Source organism: Aythya fuligula, chromosome 1 (assembly GCF_009819795.1).
Source record: "Aythya fuligula isolate bAytFul2 chromosome 1, bAytFul2.pri, whole genome shotgun sequence".
Taxonomy (NCBI): domain Eukaryota; kingdom Metazoa; phylum Chordata; class Aves; order Anseriformes; family Anatidae; genus Aythya; species Aythya fuligula.
The window spans coordinates 53,178,274-53,201,972 of NC_045559.1; the positions used below are offsets into that span (position 1 = coordinate 53,178,274).

The 23,699-nt window shown below is 36.1% G+C and overlaps 1 protein-coding gene across 2 annotated transcripts in view; it reads right to left on the minus strand.

Moving 5' to 3' along the window:
* Window positions 1–759: 759 nt before the first annotated feature.
* Window positions 760–23,699, minus strand: part of ACSS3 (acyl-CoA synthetase short chain family member 3) — a 59,523-nt gene continuing 36,583 nt past the window's right edge. Inside the window, exons 9-15 of one of the 2 annotated variants that reach the window (XM_032207522.1) lie at window positions 17,254–17,349; window positions 13,710–13,773; window positions 6,807–6,888; window positions 5,688–5,810; window positions 2,092–2,191; window positions 1,837–2,012; window positions 760–1,524 (exon numbers count right to left, since the gene is read on the minus strand). In XM_032207522.1, coding sequence (XP_032063413.1) covers window positions 1,450–1,524; window positions 1,837–2,012; window positions 2,092–2,191; window positions 5,688–5,810; window positions 6,807–6,888; window positions 13,710–13,773; window positions 17,254–17,349 — 716 coding nt within the window. In that variant the 3' untranslated portion in view covers window positions 760–1,449. Of the gene's footprint in view, window positions 1,525–1,788; window positions 2,013–2,091; window positions 2,192–5,687; window positions 5,811–6,806; window positions 6,889–13,709; window positions 13,774–17,253; window positions 17,350–23,699 lie in introns of those variants that run through there. The other variant, XM_032207521.1, reaches the window with a different exon arrangement.

Here is a 23,699-nt window from a genome sequence, read left to right on the forward strand (position 1 = left end):
CTCATGAAAAAAAAAATGTTTTTCTATACTGCATCACTGCTATGATGTGGCTCTTTACCTGGGTTTTCTGAATGCTGATGAATCTACATTATCATGGCAGTAGCAGCGAGTGCTCCTGACCACTCTGCCCCTCTCTTATCTCAGTTTTGATCTTGAATGTTTTCCAGCAAAAACGGAAAAAAAATTAAAAAAATAAAAAGGTCATAGAATATGCTCACAACTTCTGAATTTGCCAATTGCTTATTGTTTCTTCATCGGAATAACAATGCTGTATTTGAGTAACTCAAAGCTTTTAAACTTTTCATTTATTTTTACATGCATTTCAGTATATTTTATATATTTTTACAAGGATTTTTACATTTCTTGTTCAGTTAAAAACTGCAGCTTAAGAAGTAATGCATTTATAGTGTGTATCCTCCATTTCCTGATACATTAAGAATCCTGAAAGTATTTTGAAAATGCCAATACTGTCAAGAAGTGGTTGCCCAGTATGTGTATTTGCTACATTTCTTAGCGATATATATCTCAGCAAGTCTGAAACATCTAATTATGTCAGTGAAAGCACATCCTGGTTTATCCTTTTCATGAGTGATGAAAAACACAACAACAAAATTATCAGAAAATGCAAGGGGTAAATGCTTGCATTTATTTAAAATACGTATTTTATATTCAACATTACTATAGATAAATTAAGATTTTAACACATTGAAAGACAGAAATCACCTATTATTTTACAAAAAAAAAAAAAAAAAAGGCACTTCCAAAAGTCATTGAATGAAGCAATTAGAGGAATTTATAGCACAAAGATTTAGGAAAAATCAGTAGAATAGAGAAAACTAATTTAATTTTTTTTTAATTGATAAAAATTTAACTGGCATAAGGCTCATAATTTATAAGTGAAGACAAGTTATGTCTGCAATGATTTTCATATCACAATTCCTACTTATTGCTGTCTTCAGTTTGTGACTTACCTTCTGAAAGCTGTTGTAGCCAAACTCAAGTTATTGGTTTCATTATACAATAATGGATATTGTAGAATCTCCATCACTAGGGATTTTCAAGATATAATTGGACAGGGTACCAGGTAATTTCATCTAGGCTCCCTTTCCCCATGAAAGGTTGGACCTGATGATCTTTCAAGGTCCTTTCCAACCTGGGCTGTTCTGTGATTCCATGATTCTATTATAATGAGATAATACTGTGACTCCTTCCAAAGCTATATCAGTGTATGAATACTATTTAAAATTCTTAGCAATCTTAACTTACAGCATATAATGACAACATGTAGTCTTCAATATGCTTCATTGGCTATGGCAATACAGTAAAGAACATGGTACCATTTATGTAATAAAGAAAAAAAATAGCGCCAATCATGACTAGTTTTTAAAATATGTATTTCCTAATAGAAAGTCTCTGCATATTTCAGTAACTGACACTTTTAATAACCTACTACCCCACTGATTTTTTCTTCAGCACTTCTTCTATGTGTTTAAACACACTAGCATCTTCAATGGTTGGTGTTATCTGAAAAGGAAAAATATACATAAGCAAGGGATAGTAGATTGCAGTCCTTCAACAGTAAAACAGAATTCAGAAGATTCTCATCTAGAGAATCGTCTAAATCTAGCCTTTGAAAGCAGCCAAGAAAAAAAAAAAAATGTATCTGGTAAGCTCTGGAAAATGAAAACCTTTGGGGTAATAAATAGAAATAAAATACTATGTAATACTTGAAGTCATGGACCAGTTGCAGAATGGTCTAGAGAATCAAAACCATGATGTTGTGTCTTTGGATGCATTTATGTGCCTAGTTCATTAAAACATACTTCTCTAGCTTACCTTATACGGCTTTCCACTGACAAGTGCAGAAAGAGCTGAACGTGGGATCTTGCCAGAACGTGTTTTTGGTAGCTGTTTCACAAACACCCCCTTCTGAAAAGCTGCCACAGGACCAATGTTATTTCGAACGCTCTCAATAATCTCTTCCAAAATCTTCCCCTCTTCTGTCTTTACATCTAGTAAAGAAGTTCATATCCTTTAACCTTTCCAGGACTTTTGCAAGCTTTAGTACCACCAGTAGCAATGAGCTCTCACCTTCTCTGAGTACGCACAGGGCAAAGGGAACATGCCCTTTTAATGCATCCTCCTGGCCTACAACAGCACAGTCTGCCACAGCATGATGGAACAGAATACACTGAGGGACAGAAAACAAAACTAAACCAGATAAATAATTTGAACATCTCAGTTAAAAAAAAAAAAAAAAAATCATAGGCAAGGACATAAAAAATAGACTTCTTAAGTTTTGACATCAAAAATTGTTTAGTCAATACAACTTGGGATTCCAACTACCCATGTTGCAAATGTAACAGTAAATATTTACACACACACCTATGTGTAGTTATCAAATAAGTGGAAGAAATAAAAACTGTGGCAGCACAAGGTACAAATACAGAATCATAGAATCTGGAATCATCTAGTTTTGAACAAAGCAAAGGTGATTTCCTTATAGTTTTGGGAAAACGAGTGTCACACCTATGTTTTTGTTAGTTTGATTTTTTGCTGAGACAAATAATGTTAGTCTAATGCTATGAATATTGTGCAGTTAAGTGAGTAAGGACCAAAACCACAGAAGCATTTCTATTACGGGGCTATAAAGTCATATTTATTCATTCTTATTCTCTCTGATGCCTTGTATCTTTTTAATTCTTTGCCAAATACAAGCCCTGTCTCAGCTTGCAGCGAACCTAGCGTTCAGCTGATCCTCTTGGAAATGTGAGACCTCAACATTCTTAGACAACAAAGCAAGTTAAATCAAAGTCCCTTCTTTGCTACTGCGCATGTACACAATTACACAAGTGATGGACACTACCTCAAAATCTCATTCAGGAAAACAAAATGTGGGAGACTCTCTTGTTTCTAATTAGCCAGCTGAGGTTCTTACTTCCTGGAAGAAAAATCACCAAGATGTCTCAATGCATACTGAGATATGCATCACTAAGTCTGCATCACTAAGTCTGGGACAAAGTTAGACTTAAGACACCAGCAGTTGTGAATCCTCTTCCAAAGCACCTAGCTCTTTTCATGCAACTCCAAATCCTGGTGGTATTTGTCTGTATTACATACACCTACGAGCCTGGGTCACATCTAGTCCAGAACCTCAGTAATGCATTCTATTTCACGCTTTAAATACCCATTCTTTTCTGCTCTCACTTCTTGATCCTGACCACTGAAACTTGATTGTTATAGAATTAAGATGAAACTATTTTTCATCTACTTTTCAATGCATTATGCAGAAGAGGGCTAGTAAGGTCTACGACAAGAGGTGCTGAGGCCTTTCCACAAAATCATAGGAATAATATCTTCAGTAATGTGACATTACCATCAATTTGATAATTATCCATCAGGATCCAACAGGACCCCTAAGGTAAAGATGTAAAGTGTACCCAGCTTCATGTTGGAGGAGCTTGTTTGCATTGTTCCAGTCTGTCACTTGTTCAGAAAAGTCTTATGCTGAGCTGAAATATTCCAAACACTGCAATATTTTCCTTCACTAATCTATCAAAAAAAAAATCCCATAAGTATGCCTTTGACATTGGAACATCCAATTTCATATGACTGAAAATGTAAATACTAAGTTAAAGGTTATCAAACTTTGTAAGACAGCTTGAAAAGATGATCAGAGAACAGAATCAACACTAGCCACCTAAAAACTGCATACAAGTAAGAAACAGAGAAAGTGAAGGGGAATTCCTTGACTCAGTGGGTACAAGGATGGACTTGTAATGTAGCAGCAGACAGAAACCCCACTCTTAGTAAGGGAATTTTTCATGTTAAATTCCTTAACATCAGAGCAAATTTAGAAAGAGTCAAACCAAACACTCAACCATTGATGTACAGAGATGGATGGATCAACACAAGCTGAGGTTACCAAAATGGCTAACATTCAGTGATTGGCAAGGTAAACAGTAACTTCTACTGCATCTCAGTAAAGATGGAGCCCTGACGATACTAATAGACAAAGAAACTAATTGTTTGGAACATAATGAAGCTGAAACACCAAAGCACTAAGGTATAACTAAACCTGTTAAGCTTGTAATGCAGCTATAATGTAAATACAATTAATATACTTGCTCAACAAGGTGACTGTCACTTAATTATAAGTCTATTCAATGAACCTCTAATTCTGTATTTACTGATCTTACTGAAAAGCTAATTGTGTTCTTGTTAATGCTTTCCCATTTAACTAGCAATTTGCTGTGCATGTATTAAGAACACTATTTTTTAGCATTGTTCAGAAGGTGAATAGAAAAGCATCTAGAAGTCTGTAGTGATGAAACACCATTTCTGAGGAAAGCTCTAACAGGGAGAAAAACAGCAACACTGAGCTTCTGACCAAATTCAGATGGACACAAAGATGACATGAATGTCATCTTTGAGGTAATTCAGTTCCTCATTTGCTGTGCAAGGTTCAGATCCAGCTTGATACCAGGAAACAATGCCGTTGTAGTAGCAGAGCAGTAATGGGGGAGGATGAGGTTCCCTGTTGTCGTAGAGCAACACAAAACACTCACTTCAAAGGGGCAATAGATTTAAGCAGACTGAAAGACACCTTTATATCTTCACAGACCTGTCAGTACAGCAACTTCCTGGCTGACTGCTCCTTGAAGAACTGCCTACATTTATAAAGATTTGTTCCCTTCTGTTAAATCAGAGTTTCTTCCATTCTTTTTTAAGTTACCCAGTCTTCAAAAAAATACAGTCACTAAAACATACTAATTAACATATTGCTAAGATAAACATTAGAAAGGAAAAAAATCACAAATGAGTTTGTGATTCAGTGAACAGTTAAATTCAGAATTTTAAGTATATTTTTCCCTTGTACTTACCTAGCACACCTTTTCCTAGCCACCCTGAATAACCAACTGATATGTCATCAGGGAAATTTATAACTGGCAACAAGAGCAGTTGTGAAGGAGTAAGTGAACAAAGATATGAAATTAAGATACTATTATGTACTGCAGTATTTGCAACTTTTTGAGTTTCATAGGAATTACGTTAATGATTTTCACTCAGCGGTAGGATTTTTTTAAAGAAAAATTTATGTTCATTTAGCACTGCTCTTACAGTAAGAGAGAGACAAAAAACAGGTCTCAAGGAACTGAGAAGGAAATTCTTCGAAACAAGAAAAAGCACCAAATGTGAATCTATGCAAAAAGGAGTCAGATAACACCAAACACTATAAAAAAAAAAAAAAAAAAAAAGACAAACAAAACCCAAACAACTAAAAACTGTATTTTAAGAAAAAATAATTTCTAAGTGATTTCAGTAGCTAATGAGCTAATGCAACAACCTGACATGCTGAGCCTACCTTACCTTAAAGTATTCCCAAGTAAATATGTTAGAACTTCAAGAACGCTTTCCATGCTACCACACTGCCCATTACCTCCATCTTCATATGTCATATCCCACTTGTTTTCTCAAGCCTGTGATACAAATTGCTTATTATTGTCTTAGAATGCACCTTAATAGGAAGGACCTGAAACAATTAATGTTTTTCCTAAAAGTACCAATGCAAATGCAATCAAGATAAGCAGAATGAAAATTGATTTTTGTGAGATTTTTAGTCTTCATGAACTCAGGTTGCTTTATTAATATTTCACTCTTCTATTTTACTGTCAGGCAGAGGTTACCTCTTCAATTGCACCCGCTGAAAGTCTGTGTCCCGCGATATTGATCACGTCATCAGCTCGAGACAGAACATATAAATAGCCATCTTCATCCATATAACCTGCATCCATAGTATCATAATATCCCTAAAAACAACATAACCAAATATGCAAATAAACTCAGGGAAGAGTACCAGAAAGATTCATCCATTTCCCAGGAAGCCAACACACAAAACTGATTGTGTCAAATGAAGTAAATTGTTGGTGCCAAAAAGATTTAATTCTATTTTTTTCACCATTCTTATATCATCATATATCTTGGAGCTCCTTTTTCAGAAGTTTTTTTCAGTCTTTATTAAGACAGAGCAGAAGACAATGAACACATAAGCCTGGATTTTTTCCACTCTGCCTACTTTAATCCCTGACGGCTTGGAGAAGGATGTTGCCTGAATCTACACAAGAAGAGTGGAATTGTTACAATACAATGACAGTTGTCAAATTGACCCTTACGATACCCATTTGCTGGATCCATTCATACACCACTATCATGCCAGTGCGCAAAGAAAATAATCTGCCTGCTCTGTTCACACATTTACTTTTATTGGACCAAACCTTCCATTCTGGACAGTCTATCTGGACCAGTCCATCTATTTCTAGGCAGAAAGGAGGACACGAGTCCCTAGACAGTTCATCTGACATGGACAATTCAGTAAGGAGCCTCCTACATATATATACACATGTGGTAGATAAGTGTGTATTTTGGACTGATGCTAAACTAGAATGACTGCATGTCAGCGGTAGTGGATTTGAAGTTATTCCAGTCTAAACTTGAAATGAATCAATGCTTTTATCTTTTTTAGACCAAATGACATAAAACAACTTTTAGGTTCAGAATCTTTAAACTTTCTTTACAGAAGGTTTACTTCTTTTGTTTCAAATCTGAAAAAAATCAATGTGACCAAAAGCTGGAAGTATGTATGAAGAAATGTTTAATTTGAAATGCTTTTCAGCCTGTAAGAAATGTATCAAAATATTTCCCATTAAAATAAGATACAATTTTTTTATGCTACCCAATTGAAAATTCATGGCATTCAGTGCTGCGAGATTTCCAAAAGTTTATATAAGATATTTTGTAATTCTTACTGGAAATTTTTGGAAATACAACTTCTGGAATGTTTCCTGATTTTCCCAAAGTCCTGAGAACGCTCCAGGAGGCAAAGGCAACCTTAAATTAAAAAGAGCAGAGTGAAGTAGTTAGAAACACAGATATAACAAGTACAGCTCATGCTCTCCATTCACACTTTATATTCAGAGAACAGTCATTGAGTAGGAATAAGAAAACAGTTTTGTTTAATAATATGTTGATAACAGATCAACAAGATGTGCATTTGTTGTGATCACATGTGTCTCTGTACCGTATCCAGTCCTTGCCTTGTATATAACATAAGTGTGTCTAATATTCAATAAAATGATGTTTGGTCTAGCAAGCACTACATACTACACTATAAATATGTCATCAGCATTCAGCTTCCAACATTTTGATGAATTAAGTATCTCTCAGAAATGTGTGCATATATGCTATGACTCAGACAAATTCATTATTATAGATACCTATTTATCTAACACGTACAAGCTCATGTATAGGCAAACAAATCATCAGGCACACAAATCTTCAGTTTCTGTAAAAAGATTTAACAATTTCAGTCACAATAATCTGAATAAAAATGTTTTCCTTCTTTTAACTCCACATAATATTATTGGAATTATTTTGTGAATTATTTGAAAGTATATTGATAAAAAGTCAATTTAAAAACTTTTTGAAATAACTGGAGTTATATATATATGTATTTATATATTTTTTTATTTTTTTTAAAGAAGTGAAGCTGCAAAATTCTGGAATGATTTATTAGTTGAGTTTTCAATTCATACTATATGTCCATTCTTCAGTCAAGGACAGGAACATGACAAAAGACAGGACATTGCACCTATCTGCCAGAACAGGAAAAGCTAGACAAGACGCAGCTAACAGAGAAGTGGTCATTTTTGTCCTTCAAAGGCAGGAAGCTGTGTTTAACCCTAAAAGATACATATTCAGGCACAGAACATCCAACACAAATTTCATAAAGCTTAACCCTAGTAACAGAGAGAATGATCAGGCAAGGAAGCATATTCATACTGGTAAAACTGTAAATGCTTATGCCTGCAATCCTTACAAAAAAATCTTTATCCATGGCATTTTATTTTTTAACACTGATCTCTATGAGCCCAACACTGGTCCCTATGAGCCCAAAAGGCAACATCTCAAACAGCGTAACACCACTCTGTATGGCAGCAACATTGATATCATTACAAGTCTCCTATGATGTTCAGGTCCCAGGAACAGATCTGTTACTACATGTACATTTCTAATGTTACAGTCATCAAAGTTATATATATATATTCACTTATTTTTATCTAAATAAGGTATAAATAGTAAGAATTATACTCAAAAGGCCACATCAATGATTTAAATTCACAACTTTTTACAATGCCAGGTGTCTCCAAGCTAATTCAGCTCAAGTATCATAATAGAATATACTACTATAAATACTACTTTTATTCTAAGGGTTTTGTCTCAACACATCCTGTAAGTCACATTCCTTGAAAGTATGGTTAAGGCAAGGCCACAAATGCCAGACACTTTCCAGTTAGGCACCCAGGCTTCGGGAGATCTGGCTGGCTTCTGCCCCTCTGGCAAGAGTTCATGAGACCTACCAGCTTAGTAAGCACCCTTCTGATACACAAACATGACAGAGTATTTGCCTTGAAATAAATACATTAGAAAAGCAATATATCAATCCCCATGTTTGTGTGTGTATACGTTTAAATGAAAAACCTCTTCTTCAGATTTAAGAAAAATCACCCAAGAGTGGTAGTTACTATGGTTGTTGCCTGGTTGCTAATAGTTCATAACGGCCTGAATCATTGTAGATTTTGAACTTTCAGTTTATTTAACAATCTGAAGCATTCTTGTGATGGGAGAGAAAGGACAGTTCATATTGACAAAATCCTTAATAAATTCACCAAGGCTCTATTCAGTGGTTTCCACTTAGCCATTAAATAGAAGAGCTAATTTTATTGCAGAAACCAGGAAGACATTTTGCTTTCTGTAACTACAATTGTTTAGAAATCTAAACCAAGAACTACGTAACATATCATCAAAAATATAATCCCTGCTCCCAATGTTTTTGCTTGCTTGGTTGGTTAGTTTGTTTTGTTTAAAGGAAAAAAATGCAATGATATCCACAGTCCATATTGCTGAGAAGCAAGAGAAATAATCTTCCTCAGTCTATGGAAACCAGGCTGCTAAACTACTGGCTACCACAGGTATTTCCACAGCACAACACGTAGCACAATACAGACACAATCTGAAAATACCCCTCCTTTGTCTTCTCTACAACATTACTTGCAGTTAGGACTCCATTCCATCTCCTAAGCAAAAAACAAATGCCATCTTCTATGTGTCAGTATTTCGGGCAAAATAATTGAACAGTGATGGGCACATGCAATTCTTCAGCGGTAACAAAGTGCTTAGGATCACAACTGACTACAATTTGTAGGTGCTGGGAAAATACAAATTGCTAATAAAATTAATAAAGGTGGAATTCAGCTTGCCAGAAAATAATTCAGCGTACTGGAATTTTGCCAAAACATCAGGATCAAAATACCCCGAGCCAAAAGTATCTCCGTCCCACTGCTGTCCAGTCCACGTGAACACTGCCATGAATTCTAAAGGGAGAAGCACTGGATCATAATGATGTGAGAGGAGAGAGAAGACTGAAATGTAACACTCTGGTTACATTTTATTTAAAAAAAAAAAAAGGTAATTTTATTACAAAGTGAGGTATTAAGATTAGGTGAGCTTGGCAGCATCACAAAAACTTCTGAAGTATGATAACTGTTTTCTAATAGCCAATTTGAAACTACAATCATTACCTGTTTTTTGAGCATTGTTTCACAGTTCATTTGTTTTTCATGCAACAGTGGTCAACCCACCTGTAACATTGCCTGGGAAAAGCTGACTGTGTCACATCCTTTCAGGATGCCACTTGGCATAATGATGCAAGATTTCTTGCTGCTGGAACAAATTATTGACACAGCACTCAGAAGATTATTTATAGGGAAAAAAAAAAACAGCTTTCTGAAAGTACAGCTGAAAGTCAAAACTATTACAAGTGCTACTTTTCTGAGTTTCAGAAAGGAGAAAAGTGATCCCTTCATTTATTCATTTTATAGTAGACAATGGCAGTCACAGGCCATTCATTACCACCAGGCAAAGCAAATATCAGCCATGGTTACATGAGGTAGGCCTGTGAGTGGAATTAAGTCATCCTGATTGGCACCTATATTATTACTCATTATTTGTGTAGAGCTGTATGTAAACAGTGCTCTTCAAAAAAATTTTTTGTGATTGCAATTTGAAAGCCATCTCCAATCTTCAAGCTTTTTCAGGCACAAAGAACAACAGGACTGGGAAAAGGGTGGAGAAGAGGTAAGAGAAGAGAGGATCTCGAGAATTTATGATTCTGCGTGAAATATCCCTTTAGTTAATTGAAAAATGTCACAGAAGCAGTTGGTTTCAGTGTGTATTTTGCAGGAAAAAAAAATCTAGTTTGATGGGAAAGAGGAAAAGCATCAAAAAATGTTAAAATGCCTGGAAAGAGTTAAAAGTAAAAAAGTTCAAATGCTACCCACATGTATTCAGCTCATTTTTGGACAAATTGCTCACACATTGAAAGTTCTACTCATTGCTTCACTTGTAAAGGGAAAAGACAAAGCTGGTAAAAAAAAAAAAAAAAAAAAAAAAAACATAATTATCTAAAATGACCTCCCATACAACACAGCCTAAAGGATATCATCTACTAAATTCTACCTCAAGCCTGTAATGTTTGGTAAAATGAGCAGCTATTTACAATCCACATTCATGGTGTCAATAAAAAACACCATATTCCTAAGAAAGTTGTTCCAATAGCTTATTTGTAAGGCACTGCTTTCTAGGTTTTATAAATTTAGCAAATTGTTCTTAGGTGTATGGCTGTTAATTACAAGAATGTATTGCAAGTAGTCTATGCAGGATGACACACTTTCTTTAAATGGTTCTACAAGCAACAATTTCATCTCTGCAGCAAGAAGTGTTTGGAGAATGTTCTCAGACACATGATCTGATTTTTTTTTTTGGGGGGGTGATCCTTTGGGGACCCAGGAGTTGGACCTGATGATCCTTGTGGGTCCCTTCCAACTCAGGATATTCTATTCTTAAATGCAATTTAACTAATCACTTAGTTAAAAAACTAACACTTATCAGTTGTCCACTCCAACTTACAAACACATTTCAGGATCACTGAACATATAATACATTGTCTCTCCTCTTTCTGAATATGGAACAGAAATGCTTATGTGATTCTATGCCGTGGAGACCAGTAAAAGTAATTTTTAAATACTTATCACATAAAGCCCCATCACAGTGGCACAAAATTAACAAAACAAAATACTAGAGGAAGTGTAACATGGTTATGGACATTCCTAAAAGGATCTAGAGGGAAATTTACTGGTAGACATTACTCCCTGGATAGAATGAATATATGGCAAACGTAGTCCTCTTTCTTTCATGAACAAACGTAAAGAATGAGACAATGCTGACAATGGTCTCATTAAATAAAAATAACAGGTTTGCAATGTTCATAATGAAAAAGAGCAAAATTGAAATTCCCACTGCATTGGAATTTAAATAGTATTTCTCTTTGCTAACATTCCTTTGAAATTTCTCATTGCTAATCACGATTACACACATATATATACACACACACAGCTTCTCCGTTTTGTATTAATTATAGGCAGTTCAGAACAAAGCGAGCACAAGTGTGTCACTAAATCAGACTGGTCTTGCTAAAGGACATGGAGGTCATTGCTGCTATGATTTTCACTTCAGAATGAATTCTTGGTTAATTATTCTTTACGTCCAAAGATTCTAGCTCAAAAAAAAACATAAACGTGGAAACAATTCATATAAACCCACTCTCGTGAGCTGCAGTAATCTTTGTTTTCCTTTGCCCTTTCATCATAAATGTTGTGACGCTGCATTTAATTACTCTATCCTGAAAGACTTGTGAAGTCAAAAATATTGTTGCATGTCCAGGTAAATTATCCACTGTGAGAGTTCTCCTCAGTAAAAAAAAAATCTTTCCAAAGGACACAAAGATGATGATTATATGAAAAAACATCTGGTAGGTATGAGAAAAGAAAATAACATACCTGGTGCTGGGAGATGGAGTGTGTAAGAACAACCTTTCTAAATTATTTGACTCCTGCAGGATAAAATTAAATTTCAAAACTCTATTGCAAGAACAGCTATTTTAAATACTATACTTATGAGCACTGCAGGCCTCAAGCAGCCCCCAACAGTCCTTATCAGCAGTTAGACTAGCCTAAAAATAACCAAGAGCTGCATCATACCACTTTTGCACAGCTTGTATTGTAGGCAGTGTGTGGTCATACTCCATTCCCAGAAATACTGAAGAATATTTCTCAATTCGCTGCAGATAAAGCAAATACCTGTGTTTCGTCGTGTTTTGTTTTGTTTTTCTAAAGCAGTAGAGCATATTTTGCTGCTGACTGTATGACAGAAGAAGAGTCAAAACCATCCCAATTCTCCTACTTCATCACTTCAAGATGCCTGAGGATCCTGGGGTGATAAACAAACCCTGCTAATAACAAGGACCATCACCACTATTTTTAAGGGATTTATATGAGTAGAGAAACGAAGAAGGGAAAGGCTTCCTTTGCAGGAGGGTTTTATGCAGGAGGGTTTTATGCAAACTAGTCCTAATCTAAAAATTAAGGAAAAAAAAGTTTTACAGCTAAACAACAATTGAGCTGAGTGCAGCAGAAGATAGAAAACGTGATGTCTTAACGTAACAGCCACAGATTTTTATGAACAAAATAACCAACTAAACACTGTCAAGAAATTGTCACTTATTAGAATGAAACCTGGAACAAAATTAAGACACTCCAAACCATAGTATCCTAAAACCTACTTCTCATAACAGTCTATAGATTCAAACATTGGACATGTTAAAAACACCCAGAACTGGTCTTCTAAAGCTCATCAAAAGCTTTGTCTTTTTTTTGTTTTGTTTTGTTTGTATTTTATAGTTAGGCAGCAGGATGAATTTTAAGAGCATCTTGAAAGATCATCAGAAAAGACACGGAACAGAAAGACGGGTTAACAATTAATATTTCATAATGACTTTTTTTTTGAAACATTGTAATTTTGCCCTTACTACTCTTTCCCCAATTTCAGAATGGATATTATAATAAATAAGAACATGACAATATAATAGCAATGGTACAGGGACACTATTCATTGAGTGATCCAATGCAAAACAAAAAAAAAAAAAAAGGAAGAAAAGGAAGAAGGGGAAAGGGGACGGGAGGAAAATAAGGAGGAAAATCTCCCCACTATTTCCCTATCAGTTTATTTGGCTGCAGCAAAAATCATGCTGGGAGAGATAAAACAACAAATCAATACATAAACACACTTGCAATCCCTTAAGAAAAAGGCTTAAATATAGGGCAGTGTTAGGGAAGATATATCTTGGCTTTAAAACTTTGAGAATAGCCCCAACAGATCTCCTAATGTGACAATATCCACTTCTGACAGGCATAACCAAGATAGTTATGACTCAGAAATGTTATCCACCTGTTTGTAGATATAATTCATCTCATTTGGCAGAGAGTTACTAAGAACGACATTAATTTCACGTAGCTGTAGGTAGCTAGTGTTAAGCACCTATTCTAAACTGTCTGTGTCACCCCTACAGACAGCAAAGAGACATAAGCACATCGGCAAGGTGATTTCTTCCATCCTAGCTGAACGCCTATGGCAGCTAGCGGCAATTTTCTTTCCAAATACCTTTGTCTATCCACTGATTACAAACCTAAGTTTTATTATGGCAACAGTTAGACACTAAAGAGGCAGAAGTTTCAGAAAATACTTAGTTTGCTTACTTTACCACAATATTTCCTAAAGTCTTCGTCTTCACTGGTTCCTTATTTTCATCCAGAATCATCACTGTAAAAAAAAAAAAAAAAAAAAAAAAAAGGTAATACAGGAAGAGAACTCCTGTTAAGTAGAGTATTTTAAGGTGGAAGAGTGGAAGACAGCGTCTTCATTCAAGGATATCAATTCACAGTTGATATGCTTGTGACAAGTTGTCACAGTTGAGAATGGCAATACACCAAGCAACAAAAGGTATTAAGTAATTTGAGAGTACAAAACTCGATAATCCTATGACATTAACATTCAGTCTTAAGTCCAAAAAGTCTCAAATAATACTTGTGCTCTGGGAGTAGACAACACAAAGTCAAAAAGGGAAAAAACATAGAACTGAGAATTAAAAGACACCTTCATACTGGAAATTCTAAGCTTGCAAATAATGAAGGATTTTTCAGATATATTATGAGAAAAAGTGTTCAGATAACATAACTAAGATTACTGGAGGCTCATCTAGCTGATGTGGGAAGTGCTATTAGCAGTAGATAAATGTGCTCGGTTTTCAAAGGCTCTCAGGAGACTCAGAAAGATGGTCCCCAACTGACAAGGTTATTCTAGTCTAACGCAAAGATGTAATTTAACTTGTGAATTATCCAAAGCTGTGCAGCAGCATAATACTAGAGAACACCAAAAAATCCAGACCTTTGAAGAGAAGACTTTTTCCCAAATGACACTGACCCATCGCCTTCAGATTGCATCTTGGTATGAAGTATGTAGGCTTCTGAGGAAAACCACCTGAAATAGCCTCCTCAGGGCAGTCAGCTGGGAAATCCACTACAACCACCCTTTTCATCTGAAGGCACAGGGATAAGGAAGAATGGTAGATAGGCCACAGTACTTCTTAACTAGAGTATCAACTTGGCCTATGACAAATGGGATTGAACAAAATGAAATGACTAAAACATAGAAAAACAGGAACAAATGGTTTTGACAGACTAAGCTGACATGGATTTAAAAACATGCTTTTTGAAGTCTGCCCAAGCAAAGAAAGCTATGTTCAGCTGGAATTAAACTAATACAAATAATCTTACATTCTGTATTAAAAAGTTACAGAGGAAATGGGGAAAAGAGGAGGATAGACTTCTCACTAAAACCCCGCTAAGAGTCTTATGAGTAATATCATATATTATTTGTCCAAAGAACAGAAAAGTCTGTAATTTACTAGTTCTGGATGAAACCACTCCTTCACAGAGAATTATATTTTTTAAGTGACTGAAGAGCCTGCTGAAAGCAACAGCTCACCACACAGACACAGGCAAGTCAACCACACCGGTTTTACAATTCAGTGACTTGGGATCTTTTATCTTTTTAGATGTTGTGAGAAGATGGTAATGTTATATTTGGAGAATTTAGACTTAGAACACAGAAAGACAAAGACCCACTCACCTGTATCTTTCAGTGTTTCCCTTACCCCCAGCTTATTTTTCCTGTTTTTACTATATTAAAGTAAAATGTAAACAGTTTATTTTATTAGGGTAGGAATTCCAGCATTTATTCTCCTTGCAAGCAGAGTATTTCAATATACAAAAATCAGGGGAAGGTGGTTACTACACTGCATATTCCTGAATTACTGATGAACTGATAGTACTTCTAAATGTAGGACTTGCTTCAGTTTGTGAACAATGCAATGAAATTATCTAAAAAGATTCAAAGAAATAAATTTATTTCAGCAGTATGACAGGAAAGAAGTCTACTTAAGTAGACTTTTTAACTTTCTATTTACATCATAGCATAAATAAAACAAAACTTTAGCAATGTCCAAAAATCACTACCAGTTGTATAATCTAAGAATACAAAATCTAACTTCTAATGCATAAGGCATAAGGAACTCTTCTAATTAATACAGTAACAGCAGCCAAAACATCAAAACAGATGTGGGTGACAGCAAGGCAGCTGTCTGCACAGAGTAATTTCAGAAGATCCACTACTTATTGAATGGCTGCATTACAGGACATAATTGGCCTCAAACCAATAACCAAAAAGGTACAGTTCTTTCCTAAATCTTTAGTGTATTTCAGTGTTCATTTTATTTTTCTTTTCTTATTACATGTTTAAGATATTTCCTCTGTTCTGTTTGAAGGAATTCCTTACTTACACTCAGTGCCATGTTTCAGAAAATTCAAGTGTAACTTTTATATTCTTGCTACTCATATATTTTGGGGCAGGACATTTTCTAGCACGTGTCATACCTTTTTCCATCCTTCCCTATTTATTACAATTGTAGACGAACTTCACAGCTTGGTTTTAATGCTGTTTTTAAACTAATGTTCGTCTTCATTCTGTAAGTGCTAGAACCCAGAACAGCTGCACGTATTTTCTTTAATGTTCATTTCCATTTCTTCCATCTATTAGGAGAAAAAATAGCTAAGCTTTTTTTGCCCAAGAATGTGAGAACCTTTTCTGAGAACAGTTTGATCTTTAAGAAATGTAATTATTATTTGGACTTCAAGTAACTCTTTAGAACTGTGTTAAGATCAGGCTTCCTAAGTATGAAAATATTTTTGCATTCTTAATCTGTAGCTGTACCCTCTACAAACAAATAGCTTCCAGACAATGAGCGCTCTCCCTTTTACTGCTGGTTCATAACCTACCATTTTCCGATCTGGAAATAAAAATGCTCTACAAGTACTCAAAGATAATGTGCTTAACATCAACAGGGAAGGGGAAGGGGAAGGGGAAGGGGAAGGGGAAGGGGAAGGGGAAGGGGAAGGGGAAGGGGAAGGGGAAGGGGAAGGGGAAGGGGAAGGGGAAGGGGAAGGGGAAGGGGAAGGGGAAGGGGAAGGGGAAGGGGAAGGGGAAGGGGAAGGGGAAGGGGAAGGGGAAGGGGAAGGGGAAGGGTTCATATCCTTGCCAGGTTGCTTGTTAGTTCATTAGTGGAAGACACAGATGTCACACTAAGAATTCCCTTTGTGCACTTCAGGATACTTCTCATACAAAACTGTAGCACCAGAAGAAAATCTAATCAATAAGTCTCTGAGACACAGTTATTTGATGTACATCTTCCAAAACAAAACTATTTAGGCTCTGAAAATTGAAAATACAGGTATGAAAAACATTCAAAGTGCAAGTTACAGCAGCAATTATTTGTCTAGTTATCATTTCCTCTTCTGTTGATGGTTATGACTAACATTTTTCCTCCCGCTGCGCCAATACAGTTTTACTGCCGCTTCTCATTTAATTCTGTGCAATTGTGGATAAAGCCTTAAAGCACAGTATTTTTTTCATATCTTTGTTATTTCCAGTTTATAAGTATGTGGTAGCCCTTTTATATAACAAAAGTAGGAGTAGTTTCTCAACGTTTTGGAGAATTACCCTGAATTTCTTAAGCACAGTCACATTCCACAACACAAAAAAAGGCAGCTTCCTATTACAAGGAGGAGGAAAATGTGTTAGCAAGACTGTAATTTGCTTTCCCTATGAAGTCTTAGATTAAAGCACGCTTACGCAGGAATATAAGCAATATCCTTTTCTAGCAGCATACTTTTAGCACAGTCTTACCGTTGTATCCTGGTACTGGTTTTCCTGCTTGCCCAGGTGGAGGCGTTGTAGAGTTTCCCAAACCAATACAGGAAGCAGTAATTGCAGAACCAGATTCTGGTAAAAGAACACAAATACATCAACCAAGATTGCTTCTTGTGTCACTGAGTATTTATTGTTTCTAAGTTTTGCTTCTGGTTCAGCGTATCGCAATTAAAAACGAAATAAATAAATGTGCCAGACAAGCAATGGAAGATTTAGAATTCAGGAGCTTTGTATTTGTTATCCAATAATATTCATAGTTCTATCAGTTCATCACAGAAATCTGCATTCTTCACAGGGGAGCTTTTGCACTCCATAGGAGACAATCAAAAATACAAACATTCTGCATTTTACCTTTAGCTGATTCTTCTATGGGTATGACGTTATACCACACCAGTAGGAAACTGCCTACAGCAAAGCCATGACAGAAATACTGTGTATGGCAGATATATTTCAGAGGTTGTTTTTACAAATGAATATCTTTGGAAAGAATGAATTCCAGAAAAAACATCAATCCACTCTTGACTGATTATCTTATCACTGTAGGGCAGTGATAAAAAAGTATCCATAGTTCTATTGTGGAGCTGAAAAATTCTATACATTATGAGGTTTGGAAGGTAAATAAACACAAAATCTCCACAACAATATTGGTCAGGAAAATCATAAAAAAGGAAAAACTTCCCAAATTTTATTGTAAATAATGCAGAAAATTCAGGAATACCCCTTTTAAAATCCTGGAGGTCTCACTAGCATTTCTTGGTGAGAACTATTTCAGGCAATAAAAAGATTCAAGATTTGAGAAGAAATAAGGTAGAGAAGTCAGAACTAAATTTCATGTTGCCAAAATAAACTTGAAAGGAATGCTGTGAGGAATGGGAATCAAACAGCTCCAAGATTTTGTGATCATAATCCAGCTGCATTCTCCTCCATCTACAAACATTAAAGTTTCACTAATGATAGTATATTAGAGTTTTGTTGTGCTTTTTGTTTATTTATTTTGCCAGAAGACAAATAACTGTTTTAAATAACTGCTGGTTTTTGAATCTTAGGAAGAAATTCATTCATCTAACTGCAGACAAATAACTTAAACACCTGCACTGTGTGCCTTTGCTCCCTGTGTGGTGCTCACTAAAAGCAAGTAGGTCTGGAATCCCTGCTGCACTGGTAACATAAAATACCTTCTTCAGACAGCACGAATATCCCCTGTAGTGCCTACACCTTCCTAATTATCCCCACAGTTAGGCAGCTACAAAGTTCTCCCTTCTCACCCACCCCCCCTTTAGAAAGCTCAACTGCACATAATGCATTTATACTACAAGAGCTATTATTAAGAAAGAGGAATAAAAAATATATTGTCATATAGCAGAGTCTAAGTTTGAAAAGAAAAAAAAAGAAAAAGAAAAAAAAAAACAGTTCTCCTTCCTTTCCCTGCAAGAAAAAATAGAGAAATTTATGCTGCAATAACTATGGGGGGGGGGGGGGGGAAGGTGTAGGTGGCTGTACATAATAGCAGGGACACAATATGGGGCTAGAACTATAAAAACACAGTTTTATCATTCTGGAGATGTCCCAGGTCACTTGGAATTCATAGTCCACATCATGCTTAAGTTTCAGCACAGCTAAGCAGGTTTGTGTTCAGCTCTGTATTTGGGCCCTGATCAGTTATGCCCAAATTTATCTTCAGTTCTCTTGCATTAGCTCACTAGAGTTGTTTTTGCTGTGAATTTTCTCAGCTTCCACAGCATTTCTCTGCCACTTCAGAAGTAGTTAAATGATTACTCAATTGCTTAAAGGAGCAAGAACAAGAACAAAACCACCACAAGTTTATGTAATATTAAGTTAGGTGTTAGTAAGTAGCTGAAAATTAGCATTAGCATCACATACTTATCCTAGGGCCTAACTCCAGCTGCAGAGCACAGACCAAGAATGATCAACCCTCCATGCTAAAAAGTTTGCTTGGTTGCTTCCCATTTTCCATTGTTCTATTTTTTCTACGTAACACACATTTCCCACACAAACACTGATCTTGTTTTTTTCCTTCCAAAAAAGCAGAACATCCAAGCTGCAATTATACAGACACAACATCAACATGTCCTAATGTAGCCAGCAAGCAATCAGACTGAAAGCTGCAGGAAGCGAAACCCACAATCTATTCAGCAGTTTCAGAGCTCCGTATTTTGCACAGTACTGAAGTTACTGACCTCAACTTTTTCCCTTTTTTTTTTCCTTAGAGCAGAATGAAAAAATGCACATTCCTTAGAGAAAAGTGAATTGGAAAAGACAGTGGAAGGGACAATTTCTTTTTGGCTGCATTGGCAGGAGAAGTGATGGCACAGATTACATCTTGTCTTACATATTGCAAGGCAAGAGCTAAAAACCATACTGTAACAGATAGATGAGAAAGGTATTCATCAACTAAACACAGTCATTAGATTTGCTACTGAGAGAGAAGGAACACAGCACCACTGTAACTGGAGGCACCGATAAGATTTAGGAACTGACAGAGATTTCTAATCGCAGAGCTCTCAGTCAAAAAAACCCTTGTGGAAGAAGAGGTATCTGTGAAATTTCTAAAACTTTGTTTGGATTTGTTTGGCTCTTTGATACACTGCTAATTAAAAGAATACAAACCAGAAAGGAAACATGGTCATACTAGTTTGTGTTTCTGCTTTTTGCAATACAGTGAATAAGACTGAATGTAAGTCCATTTATTCTAAACAAGAATCACAAGTTCTAAAACTTTCTGAATAAGTCTTTAAAATTGCTGCTGTTTCTTCTATTGTCTTCTCAATTACCTGTAGAAATACATCGCTTTCATATTTACCCAGTGTTCAAATCTCTAGGGTGTGCATTCAATTCCCATGGGTCAATAAGTCTCTTTATATACATGAAAAAAAATATGGCTTGTTGGTATTTGGACCAGATATTAATTAGCTGAAAGAATCCCAGAAGTATCCACTCTTTATGTTAGGTTAACAGTTCCTGAATGTTAAAATATTCTCTTGCAAAACAGAAGCACCAAGGAGTACTGTCAGAGGATAGCATGCATATTTGTGCTGTACATTTCTTAGGAAATCAATGTGTATCTTTCAAACAGGTTGCTGGATTGAAATATCAATTTCCCAAGCCAATCAGAAAACAGCAAGTGCTTTCCAGGACAGCATTTTTCATCAAGGAAAAAGCAGCCTGACTTGAAAGGAGAATTGAATAGAAACCAACATTGTTCAGAAGAAAACAGAAAAAACAACTACTGATGAGAAATTTTTCTTACCAATTATGTATACTACAAATTCTGTGTGGCCATTTTTTATATTTCCAATAAGCAAAGCTACTTAATAATCTTTGTTTGAATTAAGTTTGGTTTATTTACAATTAAAGTCAAGATTTATATGTAGGTTACAAGACATAGGTCAGAAAGTAAAAACAGCAGCAGTTTGAAGTAGGATAACGTGTCAAATGGACATTGTATTCCACCCACCCCTTACACCAGATGTCTAAATGTGCACACATTTCTTGCTTGACTCATTTGTTTACAGTTGGAGATTCTCTGAAATTAATGTGCAGTGTCTAAACAGATTCCCAATACCGCAGTCTTTAGGAACTTGCATATTTTTAATGTAACAAATAGAACAGATGATCTGTCTTCAATCAATCCCTTCTGCACACATCAGGTGCTAGCCTTCCACTCCCTATGCAAGGAAGTCAGCAGCCCTCTGGCTATGGAAGGCTTTTCAGGGACAACTGGATCATAAAACCAGTTTACTTCTTGCCTAACACCTTATAATGTGACAATGAAACAGCTATTTAGAAGAGTAATGTTTCACAACTAGTCTGGACATTGAAGTACATTCAACATCTGCTTTGAGTTACAATGGAGGGAATATATATACCTGAGAGAATAATGAAAAGCACTTTACTGAGACTTGCAAGACAGATTTACTGAGAGATTGTCTTAAAATCATCGCTGTTAAAATGTCCCAAGTCCCTCCTTACATCACTACTTTCAGGATAGGGGCTCATCACCTTTGATTTTGAGGGAAAATCACCCTCAAATTTCAAAGATGTGTCTCTCTATATGTAAGAGAAAGGAGCAATTGTCATACATTAACACATTAATATATACATAAATGTAATAAACTAAATTCTTGCTGTGACAGTGCTGTTTTCAGACATTTTCCTGCAAAGTTGTCATTTTGTTCGAGTGGAATTAAAGGCATCACTGCAGCAGAAGACAGCACAAATGAAATGGAGACAAGGGTCTACAGAAGGAAAGAGGCTTAGGCAGTACCCATTACCGTGCAGTATCCATCCACACAACAAGAAGACAGCTCTGAAAACTTCCTGCACATGTTCCCTCCACACAGCAGTCATTTTAGTTATGCCAGGAAGGACAGAATGAAGAAATCAATAACGTACCACGAACATGTGTTCTCAGCATGTCAACAACTAATGGGCACCCAGAAACAGAAAACCACAATACCAGATGAGTTCTAGCACTCAACATCCACATCACAGCATGCCATGCTGCTTCCTTATAATAAAACTAAACCTAACACATCACAGAAATATGTACTGGGGAGGACTCTGACATTCAGGGACCAGCTCATTGAGTGTTCATACAGACTTCGTGTTCTTCATCCTTCAGCATATAACTCCGCACAACTGTCAGTTTCCCAGGTGATTCTCCATCATTAAAACCCAAGCCAGCTTCCAAGTCTCTGACTGCACTAACAGTAGGTGGCCTCACTCACAACTTCAGATTTAGTACCATGATAAATTATAGATAGGCATGTTGCTGGGCTGGTAGCCCAAGCACTGCTTTAGTCTTATGCTCACTGGTCTTGGAAGAGAATTTCAGATGATCTTTTTACAGCATAGCTCAGTCGTGCCTTCAGCAGACACTCAAAAACATCAACTGCATAATTTTGCAATAAAGTTTTCTGCATCTTTTCCCTAGAAGATACCTATATTCTCTGCAGAGCTCCAGGTTGACACCTAATGAATTATTAACATGTAGATATACCAAGTACACTTGGCTAGTGCTGGGCATTTCACTACAAATAGTCTGATCCCAATTATCCATCAAAATTAAAGCAAGGACATGACACCTGGACACTCTTACCCCAGCACCACACACAGCAAAGAGGTACACAGGTTGGCTGATCCCAAGGGAGTGGGATGTGATACTGGGCTATCAGCTGGAAGACTGCCAAAAAAGTACAGTACAGATGAACCCATATTGTCAGTGTACATTGATATCCAATGATTTTTACAGCCTTCTAAGGATAAAGGCTAGTGAAAATTGCTTTTTTAGATATACGATAATCATATCAATAAATTCTCCATTCCTTTTACCTATTCCCTCTTCAATATAACTTAAGCCTTAAGTTAGCTGTAAGCCTCATGGAAAAACAATGGTATTGTTCACCTTATTCTTCACATCCAAGAATCATCACTTTCTCACTGTGTTAATTTTTATACAGAACCTTAAAAAATTGCTGAATTGCTTAATTTTCTCTACTCCGAAACTGTGATATATTAACTCCCAGGAAAAAAAAAAAAAAAAAAAGTATGGAAAAGTGACATAAATAGGAAATGAACCCATTTCTAAAAGGGTGACTAAGGAAATCAGAAAGACCTGTTAATTAAGCAGACTGTCCAGTACTTGTGCATTTGCACAATACAACCAGTGCCTGGCAGAAAAATTTTCATTCTTTCTGGTTATGGCCACCTGCTGTTCCTTATTCATGTCTATTTCAAGTTTTCCTTATCCTCCATATTCTTTAATGTACAGTAGGCATCAAGAATGCTTAAACAACAGGGCCATGCACTACAGACACCACAGAAAAAGTGTTTACTGTCAGCACATACAAAAGCATAAAGAGACAACGATGTGGCAGCCATATTCATTTTAATTATCAAACACATGAAGAAGGCTAATTTTGCAATTAAAATGCACAACTGGACAATCAGTTGCACAGCTGACTTGATTTAAATACACAGCAGCACAGATCATGGAAAAACAAAACAGGTTCTCATCATTCTGCACCTTGGCTGTACATTCCTATCTTTCCTTTTTTCGAGCATGAATACTCCCATGCTTTTATATGGAACTTCATGAACTGACAAAGATTTAAAATAATGTTCTTCCTTTTAGCTAGGTTAGTTCTGAGTTGACATTGTTTACCACACAGCCACATGCGTGCTAGGACTGGCCTAAAAGAAGGGGTACAAACACATTGCCAGAGATACCTCCCTCTTTCAGGGTTGGTTTGCACTTCCCATTCACAATATCGTATACCCACAGTGCCAAGCTATTTATTTCAGTACATTTCATCAAAACAGGAATAGAATCACATGTATTGTCTGCCCCACAGTCAATTTGTCCATTTATTCTAATCCCTGATTCAGACTATCACTTTACA